Source organism: Solanum stenotomum, chromosome 4 (genome assembly GCF_019186545.1).
Source record: "Solanum stenotomum isolate F172 chromosome 4, ASM1918654v1, whole genome shotgun sequence".
NCBI classification, from domain to species: domain Eukaryota; kingdom Viridiplantae; phylum Streptophyta; class Magnoliopsida; order Solanales; family Solanaceae; genus Solanum; species Solanum stenotomum.
Window position 1 is genome coordinate 11,087,199 of NC_064285.1, and position 16,935 is coordinate 11,104,133.

Below are 16,935 nucleotides of genomic sequence, written 5' to 3' on the forward strand. Positions count from 1 at the left end.
ATTTGGTCTAATATAGGAGCAGTTCTTAACCACAATTATTAACATGGTAAATTTTGTGTATTTTAAGGACATTTTTTATTCGTTTTCATATACTAAAGAAAAAAAACTGACTACACTAACTAGTAGCACAAAAGAAATTACTTTGTTAATTACCTTTTCATATTCTAATAAATAATTTATTTGATTCTAAGAAATTACTTTGTTAATTACCTTTTCATATACTAAAACCTTACCTCGAGGTAAGAATGTTGTTTTTCCATTTTTCTAATACTATATTCTATTTTATTTTTAACTTTTCACGTGATATATGTAATAACTCTGGCTTAAACTTTTGTATAAATATTTGTATAATAATGATTCAAAATAGAAAGAATGCACACGAGCTAGTTGCAGAGAGAGAGAGAGTAGAATTATTAGTTTCTTTTCAGAAAAAGCAACTCCAATAAACCCCACCCCTCCATGTTACTTGTCTCAATCCACCTTTCTATATTTTCACTACTACTTTTATAGGAGTAGTATTCTCATCTTCTTTCCTTCCCTCAAATCTCTAGCTTCTTCATCATGGAACTTTCTACCATTAATTCACCTAAAACTCATCACAATAAACTAATTTCTGATGATGATCCTCCACTACCAACAATGCAACTTCAAAGATCCAAGGGTGGTCTTGTAACCATGCCATTTATTATAGGTACGTATTAACTGACATACTTTTCGTTTTAGTCTGTCAAACTATAATAACAATATAATCAGTGAAATCTCATCTGAGATCCCGGTGATGCATAATACTTAAGTTGAACTAAAATTCTTTCTTTTTTTCTTTCTTAAACTCCAAGTTAAGTAGTACGTTTTCAAAAAAATAAAAAAATTAAAGGAACTCTAGGGATGGATGAACTCATTTTTGTTATTTTAGCCATTTTTGTGTAGATTTGAAACCTAGCCATTTTCATGAGGAAATCTGTGGATATATAGCTCATGGATTGCGAATGATATATTATTTAAGGGGAGGGGTGTATCTGAGAGGGGATTAAGATGTACCCGAGAGAGAGGAGATTTTTTGTAATTTTTTTAAATGGTGGGAAATTTTAAAAATTATGGTAAAATAATGTGTGTTTTCATTAATCCATCGTTAAATAAGATTAGTCATGATTAATTTCATTATTTAGCTATAAAATTTGTCTGTCGTTGAATTCTATTTTTTTAACTTATATTGTTGGTTTTTATGAACAGCAAATGAGGCATTGGAGAGGGTGGCAACTTTTGGGGTTTTACCAAATATGACATTTTATTTGATGAAAGAGTATAGTATGGGAGTTACCACTGCACAAAATTTACTCTTTTATTGGTCATCAGCTACCAATTTCTTGCCACTTATTGGAGCTTTCATAGCAGATTCATATCTTGGACGCTTCCTTACCATTGGATTTGGTTCCATCTTCAGTTTCTTGGTAATTAAATAATTATTTTATGTGAAGGTGTTAACTATCTGGATGTTGTGATAATAATTGTTTTTGAAAAGTTTGTCATGTTACTTTTTATATACTTTTTAACTATGTGAATTTTATTCGAAGATTTTATACTTCTCAAGTCATTTCACATAACTAATTGAGACAAAGAGAGTACTATATTAAAGTAATCTACTAGTTATTTAAATTTTAAACCCAAGAGAAATAGATTACTATAGTCTACAAGTTTTATGCATATTTTACCTAAACCATACTTACAATAATAAGTGGACGAAATGACCATGCTTCATTGTAAAATTTGAAAAAAGAAAATTTGTTTTTTAAAGGAAAAAAAAAATATTTGAAAAGAAGAGTTGTGTCTAGCCATGAATATAAATTGGAGTTTTTTTTTTCTTTTCTATGAGTAATTTGGAGGGAAAAAGGTGAAAACACATTTTTATTATTTTTAAAAATTCTAAAATTCAATTTGAAAGTTAATTTTTGGAATTTTATAAGTAAATCTAATTGTTGCAAGCTGATTACTCTGAAAATAGAAGTAACGAGTTTAAGTGAGTATATATAGTCCGTACAAATAATTTTTGTTCTTATCACGTCATTCTTACATATCAGCGTAACATATAACATATTTTATTTTTAAGATTTGAAATTTCATCCGATAAGAATAACCTGTTATATTGATTATATATAGTTTAATTTTTTATTTTTTTTTAAATAGTAGATCTTTTCGAGGCCCGAAAATTATTATATGAGTTTTATTGTAATTATTGATACGAGGTACACTTGTTTCCAGCGTTGATACGATGTAGATTTGTTGTCGATGCTTATAGTATACTTAAATGGCATTACCACTAATGGAGTAGTTTATTTATGCTTATACTATACTTAATGGCGTTATTAAAGTTAGTGTGTTAAATTAGTATAATTAGTGAAGTTTAAGCATTAAATAATTCATGTTCATTACATAGCCTCCTCTCTTTCTTAGGCAAAAAATTTACTCTATTTTTGCACAAATTCAATGAATATACTTCTTTTGTTTGGATTTACTTGTCAAATTTTAACTTGATATAGCTATTAAAAAAACAATAATTGATATAATGAGTTTACTATTTTACCTCTGTTAATTGATAGGGTCTCAAACATATTTACTCACTATATTTTTTAAAGACATTAACTCAATGTTGATAAATTGAGGGTATAATATAGATTTTCTTTGTCTCTCTTGATTTGTCAAAAATAACAAGTAAAAGTAGAAATCAAATTAGAAAATATTTGACAAATAAATCCGAATGGAAGGTGTATGACATACTTCTCCATTCACTTTTAGTTTGTCACTTTCGATATATCAAGAAAAGACATTGTTTTTTTCCATGTTTTACCCTCAACATTAAATGTCTTTTTTCCAAATCATTTTCCAAGACCTAATTCTAAACATCATATAATAAGGATAATTTGGTAAAACACTTATATTGATAATTGTTTTCTTAATGCGTGTGTCAAGTCAAATAGTGACAAGTAAAAATGAACGCAGAAAGTAAATCTTTACATATATTAGTATAACTTAAACAGTGTTGGTTAATAGTTGATACTCATTTTCAACAGAATTCATTAATCATAATAAAATTAATGTAATTTGACGTTTAAATGATGAGAATAAGTTATTTTTCCTTTTTTCATCTCTCTTATCCTTTTAGTGTAGTATCTCTGATGTCTTAATTTATGTGACACATTACGAATTTCGGGAGTCAAATATTCAGGTTTTGTGGTTGCTACTAAACACCTTAATGTCACATTTTAATTTTCAGGGGACAATTGTATTGTGGTTAACTGCAATGATTCCGAAAGCAAGGCCTCCCCCTTGCAATCTTCTAGTGTCAGGTCAGGCATGTAAATCAGCAACAACAGCTCAATATACAATCTTGATCTCCTCGTTTATGCTTATGTCGATTGGTGCTGGTGGTATTAGACCATGTTCGTTAGCATTTGGTGCAAATCAGTTTGATAAGCGCGATACTAATGGTAATATCAAACGCGTGTTGGAGACTTATTTTAACTGGTACTATGCTGCCGTCATGATCTCTGTTCTTATTGCTATGACTGGCATTGTATATCTTCAAGACCATATGGGATGGAAAATCGGATTTGGTGTTCCTGTGGTTATTATGTTCTTCTCTGCTTTCCTCTTTTTTCTTGCTACTCCGCTTTATATCAAGGAAAACGTGATCAACAATTTGTTGGGTAGATTTGTTCAGGTCATTGTCGTTGCTTATAAGAACAGGAAACTTGCATATCCTGAACAGAATTCTGGTTACCATTACAATAAAGGTTCAGAATTTATCGTGCCAACGAGCAAATTAAGGTATGAAAAACTCTTCTCTTGTGTTAAGGAATGTGTTCAATTATTGTCTTAGCTGAAGTGTGTATGTTTCAATTTTAGGTTTTTGAACAAAGCTTGCATTATAAAATCCTCTGAAGATGTTAAGCAAGATGGTGTAGCAGTCGATTCGTGGAGTCTTTGTACAGTTGAGCAAGTTGAGGAGCTAAAATCCCTCGTTAGAGTGATGCCATTGTGGTCAACAGGGATCATGGTATCGATTAACTTGAGCCAAAGTTCGTTCCCTTTACTTCAAGCTAAATCTATGGATAGACATATAACTAAACGCGTTGAAATTCCAGCAGCCTCTTTTGGGATATTTACTGTCATTGCTTTAACAGTTTGGCTTGTTGTGTATGATCGCGTGATCATTCCATTAGGATCAAGAATCAGAGGTAAACCATTTCGTATTGGAACTAAAGAAAGAATGGGAATTGGGATATTCTTTTCTTGTATGGCAATGTTACTCTCTGGGATCATTGAACATGTTCGTAGAAGGAAATCAATCGATCAAGGCCTATTGAACAACCCCGAGGGAGTAGTGGCAATGTCAGCAATGTGGCTTGTGCCACAACATTGTTTAAATGGAATAGCAGAGGCATTCAACGCGATTGGCCAAATAGAATTCTATTACTCTGAGCTCCCGAAAAGTATGTCAAGTATTGCTACCGCGATGTTTGGACTAGGAACTGCTGTGGCAAATCTGTTGGCAAGTGTGATACTGAGCAATGTGGATAGTATTACCAAAAGGGAAGGGAAAGAAAGTTGGGTTTCAAGTAATATTAATAGGGGGCATTATGAGAATTACTATTGGCTTCTTGCTATTATGACTTGTTTTAATTTGGTTTATTTTATGGTTTGTAGTTGGGCTTATGGACCTTGTGTTGAGAGTGGGAGTAAGAAATTGGTAGAGGAAGATGGTGAAATGGAACTAGAGAATGTATCTAGGCCAGGGTCAACCACTTGAAATCATGTTGAGCTAGTGGTTTAGTGTATACATAGTATTTATAAGTAAATTATGTTATAATTGCTTTGGTTGTTCATTTTTCAATGAGATCTTTGATTTGGTATTCCATTTGTCTCAATATATATGACTCACTTTCATTTTTAGTTGATCTATAAATGTGTGGCACTGGTGCATCCCCATCATCTGGATCAATGACCATCTCTCAAAAAGGATGTTAGCATATAGGTTGAGAACATCCATTGAATCTAAGTTAGGCCTTCAAATGGCCTACGATAATAACCCCAACAATTTAACTTTAACATACCGCAATGTATCTCAAAAAGGATGTTAGCATATTGATTGAGAACATCCATTGAATCTAAGTTAGGCCTTCAAATGGCCTATGGTAATAACCCGAACAATTTAACTTTAACATACCGCAATGTGCACACAAATATCTAATAGGGTTTGGCAATGAGGGTAAAAACAAGAATGGAGGGGTAAAAAACTTGATTGCTTTCATTGAGAGTCGAACTCAAGACCTCCCGCTTACTAAACGGGTGCTCTAACCAACTGAGCTATGAAAGCTTGCCTGCCCAATTCGTATCACTATCCTACTTGTCCGTTGATTTCTACACTACCCTCATTAGTCACCACGTACAATGTTTTTAGGTCTGCTTATTTATTTCATTTTAAAGAAAGGATAGGCCAGTGTACTAAGCATTTCACATTCACGCAATATTTGGGGAAGGGTCAAATCCCTAAGGAGTGTGAGTAACATAGGTAGCCTACTTTAATATAAGTATCAATGACTGATTTCACAACTCAAATCTGTAATCCATAAATCACATGGAGATAACATTACCATAGCGTCAGAACTCTTCTTCAAGATGTACTTATTTCTATAGCTTTCAAATTTTTGTATGGAGATCAAAAGTGTTCAGAGATGGGAGATTTAAGGGGTTCAGAGGTGGAAATTTTACTTCTTGTTGAACTTATGAAAGAGGAAGATAAATAATTTGTTGACGTGAACAAAGATACTATCATACAAATTTTGGGGAGGAAAAGAAATTTGCAGATTTTCTAACAAACGAAAACACACTAAGATTTGTAAATTTGAGAAGAAAGGCTCAATGATATGGTGTTTATTAAGAAATTTATTTAGTTTTTTTTTTCATTTATCAAAAAAGACAACAAGCATGATAATAATATATTGAGTGTAATTGCAAAATTGAGTTTTAGAGATGATGTTGTGTACGCAACCTTACTCCTTTCTTGAAAAGATGGAGATATTGTTTCCGATAAACTCTTGACTCGAATAAAACATATAAAAAAAACAAGTATGCCAGACAAATACAATAGCGAAAAAGACATGCTGAAAACAATGAAGAAGAGAACAGTAGCAACGATAAAATAATAGGAAAACTGACGCAAATGAAACATTAGATGATATCAAAATCGAAGAACAAGATAGTAGGAGAATAATAGTAACGATACTGAAAATTGAATCATACAATGCTTGACCAATTAACTTTTTGTCTTAATCCTCAACCTTCATATGTTCCATCTAGGGCCAAGTCCTCGATAAGTTGCAGGTGAGACATGTCTTTTCTAATCATCTCTCTCCAAGACTTTTTCGGTCTACCTCTACCTTTTCTCACACCCGCTATAGCCAACCTTTCACTGCTCCTCATTAGGCATGATCTATCCCTCTTCTCTTCACATATTGAAGTTTGAACCATCTTAGTTTCACCTCCATCATCCACCATAGAGGTCACTCCATCCTCTCCCCAATAACTTCATTCCTAATCTTATCACTCTCTTAGTATATGCCCATAACATCCATCTTATGTACCAAAAAAGAGAGGATACAAAATGCATCCCCTATTTGTCATGTGAAATGCTTCCCTACTTAGTTAAATGTAAAATCGCAAAATGTAGTAGTGATGGGAACTAGGACTCGAATAGTGGGATAATCCATTGGTGAATAACAAGTGACACGAGGGAACAAATAGAAAAGGCATAACTAACTTGGTCTCATTTCACATTTATGTCCTCCAACTTTGGATGTGCACAAGTAGACCCTTTAACTTATATAAAATTGAACAAGTAAACACGTTAGTCCTATGTGGCATAATACGCATAGGACACCACGTAGGATGAAAATTGTCATGTAGAACACATGTGCCTATTTGTTGAATTTTATACAAATTTAAAATGTCTACTTGAGTATACCCAAAGTTGGAAAACATAAATATAAGTCGAAGCCAAGTTAAAAAAAACATATGTATGTATTATGCCAATAGAAAAAGCTGCAATGCAAATACCTTGGCACTTTTCAGGAAGTAAATTTCAGAACTTTTACAATTATAGAAATGGGATAGCAGAAGAAAAGAATGAATAAAGAAAATCAATACTCAGGTCCATTTCACAAGTAGAATTAGTAGGGCTCACGAGTCCTATCCTGGATATACAGTATCCATGTATCAACTCTTAACATGTTTTCTAAATTCAATTCTCATTAAAATTCCTAGATTTAAATTTAATATACTAATTGCACTTTCACTCCAATCACTGTCTGGACTAATATTCTTTTAAGACCCTTTTTGTGTAAAAGAACATAGAGTGACACCTTAAAGCATTATTTTACTTTCTGATGCTTCATCTTCTGACTCATCTGAGATCTTCAGCCAGCTTCCTTTTCAGCTCTTTCTTATTTACCTAGTATAGAGAAAAAGGATATCAAATCTGCTGTTTATAACCATTATTATTTGAATTCAAATATTAAAAAAGGACACAAGTGAAAGAATATAGGTAGGCAAAAAATATCCATTCACTACTAAAAAGAGCTAAAACAAAATCATGGAGTCAAAAACGACGGGCAATGTCGCTCCAAAAAGCAATGCAATTTGCGACGCTATCCGTCATTGACATTGACTCTTTTACCATCGTATACAGTGGTGATTGGGAGGGATTGGAGGAATTTAGAGAGAAAGAGAGAAAATGGGAAAAACAAGATCTGCCTTTAGATATTTTTTTAAAAAGTGATGGGCATCACTTTGTTCGTCGCTTTTTAAAAATGTTTGACCAACATTTTGACTAAAAGTGACAGACTAAGTGACACCGCTCGTCGCTTCTTTTTTTAAAAAAAAAAAAAAATTAAAAATGACGGATGGCGTTATTATTAAATAATTAATAAATTATTATTTTTAATCCAAAGAGACCGACATCATCAATAATAAATAATTAAATATTAATTATATAAATATATATGACGAAAAAATCCACCAAAAAAAACAACGGACAGAGTCATTGTCCATTGTTTTTTCTAAAATAAATAGAAATGACGAACAGCGTTGCAAATTGCGTCATATTTTTGCAGTGACGCTGTCCGTCATTTTTGACTCCATGGTTCTTTAACCTCTTTTTAGTAGTGCAGCATGGGGGGAGGGGGGGTTTGGAGTTTGGTATATCTCACCTTTCCCATAGCATTTCGAGGCAGAGATTCCCATAGAAACAGACGAGTTGGTATCTGGATTACAGTCATAAAGTGGCAAGAATTAGCTTAAGCACCTTAGTACTTCAATACCAAAACATATCGCAAGAAAAGCAAATCATAGTAACAATATCAACCAAACAAGCATGAACTCCTTTTCCTTGTCCCAAGTAATTCAACGTTTATATGTTTCTTCATCATTCAAAACAGTCATGTACTGTACTAGAACAAGGAATTTGTTTTACAAGCTCAATATATGGAGGACAAACATGATTCATAAGCTCAACAGTAAGAATTAACTCTCCAAGTATGGGTGATACCTTGTATGGGGCAAGCTTCTCCTTTGCCCAATCAGAAAGTTCGTGCAAGGTTAGTGCAGGCTTTAGCTCCTCATCTCGTCTTCTTTTGACTTCGGCCTCAGGCACAACTATTGCACATACCACTTCGCCATAGTCTTTGTCAGGCAAGCCTAACACACAGCACTCTGATATAGCTTGATGCTGTGAACGAGAAATTTGATTAACAAGGGATTAATGTTAACTGTTGAAATCATATATTTGAGAGCTATATCAGAGGGGAACATTCAAAATTTGATAGAAACTAAGGGTGTTTATATAGATAGATAGATAGACAAGCAGCAACCTCCAATAGAACTGCTTCAATTTCCAATGCTGATAATTTGTATCCACCAAACTTCATAATATCAGCATTTGTACCTGAAAAAGGAAAAAAATCAATTCTAAAAGAAATCAATTTTCTCTCTAACAGATAGAGGTTGATAGCAAAAGAACTTTCATCACCCCATTGTTTTATGAATGGAAAGCAACAGGCCAAAGAACCAAGGTCGAATAAACATAATAAGTGACACTTCTAAATATTAGGACTTTGTCTTCAAAAAATATTTATTGATAAAAACTAGAATCAACTATAATCTAGTAGATATATATCTTTCACAGACCTATATCTACCGTTTGGGTTCTTGAACACATAAGACGAAGTTATACACACTATCATTTGAGTAATTGAACTACTGACTGAGAAATTTTAGATAGGCACATGGCACTCATACTTGCACTTCCCCATCCATTGGTAAATATTACTATATCAGAAAAACTGAAGTAGCGAGATAGTCATTTTCAGTGATTCAATCTCATCATTTGAGAAAGCAGTCACGTAGACAACATTGTCATTTCATTTAATGTACGGACAAATTGAAAAGGGGAAAGGAGACAAGAATATGCTGAATTGCTTTCAGAGAAGTTGCCATTCAAATCTCATGCAGGTCATACAACTCTACTAGGGACATAACATGCATAAAATTGGTATAGCACAACTAGCAACTAACAATTCAAAGAAGACCATATGAAATTGGTATAGCACAACTAGAAAATAATTTGGGAGACAGTATGCTTACGTCCCAGAATGATGTAATATCCATCTTCGTCAACAGTAACAGTATCTCCAGTCTTGAAATATCCATCTTCAGTAAATGACTGCTTGGTTATCTAGCAAATCCTCGCATGGTACAAGAGATATTCAATACCAAGAAATGGCATAGGAAGTCATCTATTTCAATTTGGCGAGCCACTTAGCCACAGTTGCAAATGGTAATAGATTAAAACTAAGTGCTTGACAAGGTTCAAGAGCGGAAGGGGGAGTAAGAGAAATACAAGATAACTTTCTCTCATGAAAGCAAATAAACAAATGGCTATTAACATAAATGCATGAAAAAAATTCAAAGCAGGAGATGTTTAAGGAGTAGAATTACAAACTATGTAGTGATTACCTCAGGTAATTTCCAGTATTCTTTGAACAATGATGGGCTCTTAATGCAGAGCTCCCCAACTCCAGTTTTGTCATTACTACTTTCATCGTCCAAAAGTATCTTGGCCTATCAGAAACAAAATAAAGAAGTGACAGAATATTCAAGAAAAATAGATAGAGCTTATCATAAAGACGGGATGCATCTAACAAAATTTTTGGACTGCATTTATGGACTTTGTTGCAGCAGCATATTAGATGTGGAATACATAACATAAGGAACTCACTAACCTGCACACCTGCAAATGGCTTGCCAACAGTACCTCCTTTGCGCTTGCCACTTATGGGATTAGAGATTGCCATCACAAACTAAACGAAATTAACCATTTACATAAGTATAGATATTAAGTGAACAGTCAAAATCCTACATACTAAAATAAGTGGCTATGAGCACATTTACCTCAGTCATGCCATAACGTTCCAATAACCGGTGTCCTGTAATGGTTTCCCACTGCTGCATGACGGGCAGAGGAAGTGCAGAGGAGCCACTCATCTGGAAGCAGAAATTATTGTTTTTTCTCATTTGGGATGATTAAGAAACACATTAGGTTTTGACAACAGTACATTCTATACTCTATAAAACCAACCAAAACGCGAAAGTCAGGCTCTTTACAGTTAAGATCCTAATTATGTTTTGTGTTGTCTATCAAAATAACACAAGCAAAAGAGAAACCAAGTCTATTTACCATAAGACGCAAGTGCCTTGCTGCTGAAGCAGAAGCTGTTTTTAGTTCTGGATCCATTGCTTCATAACCTTGTATCAATCGTGCATACATAGTTGGAACCTATTGGATTAGTAAAAAACATCAATCAGCAAAGAGTAGAGGGTAGGAGTCGGTGGATCTGCTACCAAAGCTATTAGTTGACACCATGGCATTGGAAAATCCTAGCTAGGCACACACAAAAGCTAAAGCTATCCCTATCCATACCCCAGATACAATCATAGTAATGACATCTTAGATATCTGACATTAAGTAGAAGCTTCTACTGCAAGTATCTCCAATCCAGGGATACAGAAATTAGAGATCATGACACGGTATTATTAGTCTCAGCCATAGAGAAAGCATTATGCAAAGGAATCGAGAAACCATGTATTCTTATTCTAAGCTTTGAAGCAAACAGGATGCAACTGATGCAATGGTGCTTCATGATAAGTTAAAGAAATTTATGACATTATTAGAGGCTTCAACTGTGAGTCCAATTCAGAGATGCAGGAACAGGAGACATGTATTCTTACTCAAAGCTTCACACACATATAATGCAACTGAAGCGAAAAATCATTTTTCCATGGTAAGTTTAAGAATGCAAAGCTCAACATAATAAATGCACAGATTATCTACCATGACATAACATTGCAACAATGTTTCACTAATCTACTTAAAACTGACTTACTCCAGTAAACACCGTAATGGCATTATCCATTATAGTCCCATCTGTAGGATATGATTCACGCCATCTCTGCCAAATTCCCCTCACACTGAATTTTGGCACGAAGTCGACCTTCAAAAAGAGAAAAGTGGATATAGTAACATGAATTTCCAATCCGGCAGCATGTATGCTGTGAGTGAAAAAAGTTTGACAATGTGAAATTATACCGTGGAACCTGCATAAAGAGGGGCAAGCAAAGCATTGAAAAGTCCATGCACATGTATAGTACAGGTTAAGGATCAGCCAGTTTTGTAGCCCAAATGAGATTGTTTATCCCACACAAAAACACACTGCAAACGCAGGAAAACTGTAAACAACATGATTGGGAACAAAAATAAAGGATTGTGGATATGATGGAGTGGTAGACAATGCAGAAATTGATCCTTGGGCGTGTATTCCCATGCATTAGCTAACATTTGGACCTGAAACAGCAAACATGGAAGGAGGATTAGCACAGAAATCAACAAAACTTCCAGAAAACTGAAAAGAGTATTTCATAGCAAAACTTCAATAAAGACAATCCTCACACCTCCCAATATTACTGACAACTGAAACAAGACCTAAACAAGTTCACTTTAGTAAATGATATTGATTCTTCTTCATTACAACAGCAGTTAGTCCAAGGTGCTAACTTGGTTACTTATCATCTCTCAGCAATACAAATACTATCGCACGTTATCCTACCTTCAGAATCAATGGAACACATACGCATTTGCAGCCTAATTGAGGAAGAAAAAAGGGGAAGCAAACTTGCTCAATCGGACACACCAAGGTCTGTGATATGAATGATATCTACTGAGCCTTAATTTATAGTGTAACATCACGAAGTAAAAATGGAATGTTGCTAGTAGATCAATGAATTTGAGAAGAAAACATAAAGGTGAAGAATCAATCATATCAAGATCCAATAAAAGCAGGGGAATGCGGATATCAAGTCTAGAACAGACATCAACCTGTGCTAAGACTCCATTGTGTGTGTGGACAACTCCTTTTGGTTTCCCTGTTGTGCCGCTGGTGTACAAGATAAAAGCAGGGTTCTCGCCTTAAAGGTAACATGTACAGAACAAAGGAAAACGCTATTGATGAGTTCCAAACATCTCCATGGGAAAATAAAGAACCATATGGAGAAACAGACAAATTACATTATCTCACCGTAGGAATTGATTTCTAGCAGATCTTGTTGGCCGTCAGAAACCATGTCTTTTGACTGGTCATTCTTTGTTGATGAATGCATGTCGGGAATTGAAGGAATGAGAGATAACTGAGCACCAGTTTTTGCTGCAATTATATTCATAAGTTCTTGGTGGTCCTCCGTACTCAAAATTATGGAGATGTCCTAGAAATCAATGTTTCACAATGAATTAAATACAAAAACCGGAAAGAGGACATCGCAGTGTTTCAACATCATGCAGACAGGGAATATTCAGCCTAATAACATGAGCTAATCATCTACAGACAGAGCAAGGCATGAAAAATAANTGGAATGTTGCTAGTAGATCAATGAATTTGAGAAGAAAACATAAAGGTGAAGAATCAATCATATCAAGATCCAATAAAAGCAGGGGAATGCGGATATCAAGTCTAGAACAGACATCAACCTGTGCTAAGACTCCATTGTGTGTGTGGACAACTCCTTTTGGTTTCCCTGTTGTGCCGCTGGTGTACAAGATAAAAGCAGGGTTCTCGCCTTAAAGATAACATGTACAGAACAAAGGAAAATGCTATTGATGAGCTCCAAACATCTCCATGGAAAATAAATAACCATATGGAGAAACAGACAAATTACCCATTATCTCACTGTAGGAATTGATTTCTAGCAGATCTTGTTGACCCTCAGAAACCATGTCTTTTGACTGGTCATGCTTTGTTGATGAATGCACGTCGGGAATTGAAGGAATGAGAGATAACTGAGCACCAGTTTTTGCTGCAATTGTATTCATAAGTTCTTGGTGGTCTTCAGTACTCAAAATTATGGAGATGTCCTAGAAATCAATGTTTCACAATGAATTAAATAAGCATAAAAGAGGACAAAAACCGGAAAGAGGACATCGCTGTTTTTCTACATCATGCAGACAGGGAATATTCAGCCTAATTGAACATGAGCTAATCATCTACAGGCAGAGAGCAAGGCATGACAAATAATGCAATCTATATCATTAATATTGAGTATTTGAGAAAGGAAAAGACATTCATTTTTTATGTGTCTTCATTATCTATCAATATAACGCTTCACTGACAGGAAACATTGAGGGAGAAGAACAAAGATTCAGAGACAGACCGAGTCATTCATCACATGTAGCAGTTCACTCTCAGGGTAGCTCAGAGCAAGAGGAACTGCACAACCTCCACTAAGCCAGGTCCCTAGTATTCCAGCAACGAACTCAGCAGAAGGTTTGGCCACAATCCCTACTCTTGCTCCATTGTGATGTTCATTTTCTTTGATGCCTTTGTCCTGAAAAAGTGGAAGCAACTGAGCAGAAAGCAATAACGGAAGTAAATTCTGTAGACTGACTTAGAAATAGGAAGAGCAATATATCCAGATGCAAAAGATAGTGTGGGGTAAAGGACTCGCATTGAATGAATTTCGTAAACAATTATTGTCAACTAAACATTACAATTGGGAAAAGAAAACTTTCATTTAATTTACACTGTTTGATAAAGATTAAAACAAAAATTCATGCAGCTTTAGTTATTCATAGATAATTTGTCATTTCCAACTCACGGTTTTAAGATCTAGCTTGCTTAACAAATTTGATATTTTCCTCGCAGATGATATCAACTGCAGGTAACTGTAGCTCTTTTCATCAGCTCTTATCGCAACATTCTTCTGCGATTCAGGTCCCTTGCTGGCAACTTCCTTGACCAGCTCCATATAGCTTATGCTACTTGTAGCTGAAAATAAAAATGAAGAAAGAGGAAGAGAACTTTAAGATTATGTATATGTCATGTTTGTACCACCATCTCTAACTTTTTGAAGCACAAAAGAAGATATGCCATGAGTCGCATCCAAGGGACACTTAGTTTACGAATATATATTACACATGAAGTATAGTAAATAACTACTCGCTTATTCCAACTTATCAGATAATCTCTACTTTTCAGAACGTCCCCAAAACGTTTTTTCGTACCATTTTACTGATAATATTATTCTATTCAACTTTCACCGACATTCAAGAACTCAAATTCATTTAAACAATTCAAGTATTAAATTTTGAGTAATGTTTTCCATATCAAAGTAACTTTTCTACACCCAATACACTATGAGCGACCAATAAGCATTTCAAACTCCATTTCCAATCAAATAGCATCATATGAAATGGGACAGGGCCTACATTTTACTCCAAAAGTTGTACTGTTTCTGAAGATGCAGCTAGATGCCCAACCCCAAAGAAAAAAAGTAAAAATCCCTGCTTCCTTAAGATGAGGTTCTGAGCTCACAGTGAAAAGAAGATGTAGAATTTGAGATATTCTCCATGTGTTAACAAAAAACATATCACTTCTAAAATCACAATGCCCACCTTTATACATCTCTTTACAAGATTCCACAGGAGCGCGAAAATAGCCACCTCTCATAATATATCTCGACAGATCCTAATCCAAATATGATCAACCAAAACAGAACAGGAAATCCCCAGATATAAAAAAATTCCCTCTTCTTTCTTTTAAGATTTATAGCATACTATAACATCCATTTCCTTATATTTCTAATTCATAATCGAGTAAAGATGACTTTTTTTTTGTTTTCGCAAATGCAGCTCAAACAAACATTTCTTCAAACAATTGATATGCATGCTTTCAGTTCTTAATTTTTTTTCCCAAACAAACCCCAGGGACAAAGCATATGCATTTACAATAACGTATATCAAGATAATCAAAATTCCTCAACATGGGTATTTTGATCGAGAAAGAAAACTTACCGGAGGATAAGAGGCGAAGTTGGGATGAGATAAAGCTATGATTTTTGGGACAGGCAAAACGATACTGAATATATGAAGAGTTAGAACAGAGGAAGTAGTTGAGAAATTTCAATGTGCTCATACTATTAGGTGAGGAGTATTTCTTTATAAAGAAAAAACAAGAAATGTCAATTTATGGCGACCCATCAGCTTTGGTTGCCACAACTGTATGTTACGTGACATAGTAAATGTGGCTGGGTTGAAATTTTTGGTTTCTTCATAAATAACCCAACAGTTCAAATACGTCTATGGTTGGGGGTTGGTCTCGCCGGCGAGATCAGCGTCAACGGTTTCCGATTGGGTAGCCGTAGATTGACGGCGTTTTAATTGTGAAGAAGATTAGCACATAGATTAGGGAAAAAGGATAAATATACCGAACTATACCTCCGTTATTCACTCTAACGGAAGATTAATAAATGTAGGGTCGATGAATAAGATTATGACATATGTATATCCATTAGTATAAAATGATATATATGCATTAGTTTTTAGACGGTAGGGCATCAATATCTCAAAAATATAACGGAGGATATCTGCAAACTATTTACGATAGTTTAAGAGGTATATTTGTCATTTTTCCCCAGAGATTATTCAGTAATTAGAATATGGAAAATAACTTAATTTACCATTTGTTTCCTTTGGGTAATTATTTATTTTTTAGTTAAATATAAATGGTGGCCAAAGGTTAAAATAAGGGAAATTTCTTAATTAGTCGCTTCGTTATATGGGTATCCAAAAGACGAAGGAGATGGAGGTTTGTTGTCCTAATCATTATTTTAGTCCCAAGCCTACAAACAATTTTTATGTACTTTAAATAAGGGAAAAGAACATTTGTACCTAAAAAGAAAAACTATTTACAAGCGGTTATTTTTTTACTTTCATATTTTTTATTTTTAGTTATTAATTTGTATTTATGGTTTAATATCATCAAAGTATATATATAATATGATGGTATCAAAAAGGAAGAATTGATGTTTCGGTGAAAACATTACTTAGTTACTCCTTCATGCCATTAAAATATATATATACATACGGGGCAGATCTACGAATATCACCCCTATTAATGAATGATCGTGTAATGCAAATAGAAAATCGTCAAGTTTATGTCTCCAAGGTCAGTGGTTCGTCCTTAATGTTAATATTTGAACATGCCAATTATGCTAATTTATAAAATTGATGATAAAGATTTTATAGTTTGTTTAAACAATCTTTTAAAGTTAAGTTACTGTGAACTGTCTTTTTCCTTTTCCAAAAGTGTTTTAAAATAAATACCTTTGATGAGTATCAGTTTGTGTTTGATCAATTAATTTTAAAAACCCTAATGAACTGCAATGAGTATTTGGCCAAATTTTTTAAAAGTGTTCTTCAATTCTATTGATAATGGTTCTTAATTTTTATAAACCATATACACTTTTTGTTCAAATTCTTGGTAATAAAATAGTGTATTTTTT

General features: G+C 34.1%; 2 protein-coding genes and 1 non-coding gene across 4 annotated transcripts; 1 reads left to right on the forward strand and 2 right to left on the reverse strand.

Moving 5' to 3' along the window:
• The first annotated feature begins 353 nt into the window (after positions 1 to 353).
• LOC125861263 (protein NRT1/ PTR FAMILY 1.2-like) lies at positions 354 to 4,915 on the forward strand. Its single transcript, XM_049541201.1, has 5 exons — positions 354 to 404; positions 517 to 691; positions 1,231 to 1,448; positions 3,269 to 3,822; positions 3,901 to 4,915. The coding sequence occupies exons 1-5, from the start codon at positions 354 to 356 to the stop codon at positions 4,802 to 4,804; spliced, it is 1,902 nt and encodes a 633-aa protein (XP_049397158.1). The 3' UTR covers positions 4,805 to 4,915.
• Positions 4,916 to 5,297: 382 nt separating this feature from the next.
• TRNAT-AGU (transfer RNA threonine (anticodon AGU)) lies at positions 5,298 to 5,371 on the reverse strand. Its single transcript has one exon. It is a non-coding gene; the product is annotated as a tRNA-Thr (tRNA).
• Positions 5,372 to 7,171: 1,800 nt separating this feature from the next.
• Positions 7,172 to 15,798, reverse strand: LOC125862011 (probable CoA ligase CCL8). Of its 2 annotated transcripts, none has more exons than XM_049541977.1 (17): positions 15,446 to 15,798; positions 14,251 to 14,420; positions 13,807 to 13,980; positions 13,327 to 13,510; positions 12,482 to 12,570; positions 11,879 to 11,950; positions 11,696 to 11,746; positions 11,493 to 11,600; positions 10,787 to 10,885; positions 10,501 to 10,593; positions 10,332 to 10,409; positions 10,066 to 10,170; positions 9,694 to 9,784; positions 8,922 to 8,995; positions 8,600 to 8,779; positions 8,262 to 8,315; positions 7,172 to 7,504 (listed from the first exon to the last, which is right to left on the reverse strand). In XM_049541977.1, exons 1-17 carry the CDS (start codon positions 15,564 to 15,566, stop codon positions 7,457 to 7,459), a joined length of 1,791 nt encoding a protein of 596 aa, XP_049397934.1. In that variant the 5' UTR covers positions 15,567 to 15,798; the 3' UTR covers positions 7,172 to 7,456. The 2 variants fall into 2 exon arrangements, with proteins under 2 accessions (XP_049397934.1, XP_049397935.1); XM_049541978.1 differs by lacking the exon at positions 12,482 to 12,570 and adding an exon at positions 13,127 to 13,215.
• Positions 15,799 to 16,935: the final 1,137 nt, after the last annotated feature.

Excerpts from the sequence above, each read along its gene's own strand:
- LOC125862011 (XM_049541977.1), bottom strand. The coding sequence starts at position 15,566 with ATGAGCACATTGAAATTTCTCAACTACTTCCTCTGTTCTAACTCTTCA. Across the intron at positions 12,571-13,326 it reads GCTAGAAATCAATTCCTACA|GCGAGAACCCTGCTTTTATC; the intron begins GTGAGATAATGG and ends GTTACCTTTAAG. Across the intron at positions 11,601-11,695 it reads CTCTTTATGCAGGTTCCACG|GTCGACTTCGTGCCAAAATT; the intron begins GTATAATTTCAC and ends CTCTTTTTGAAG.
- LOC125861263 (XM_049541201.1), top strand. The coding sequence starts at position 354 with ATGATTCAAAATAGAAAGAATGCACACGAGCTAGTTGCAGAGAGAGAG. Across the intron at positions 692-1,230 it reads AACCATGCCATTTATTATAG|CAAATGAGGCATTGGAGAGG; the intron begins GTACGTATTAAC and ends TTTTATGAACAG. Across the intron at positions 3,823-3,900 it reads GTGCCAACGAGCAAATTAAG|GTTTTTGAACAAAGCTTGCA; the intron begins GTATGAAAAACT and ends TTTCAATTTTAG.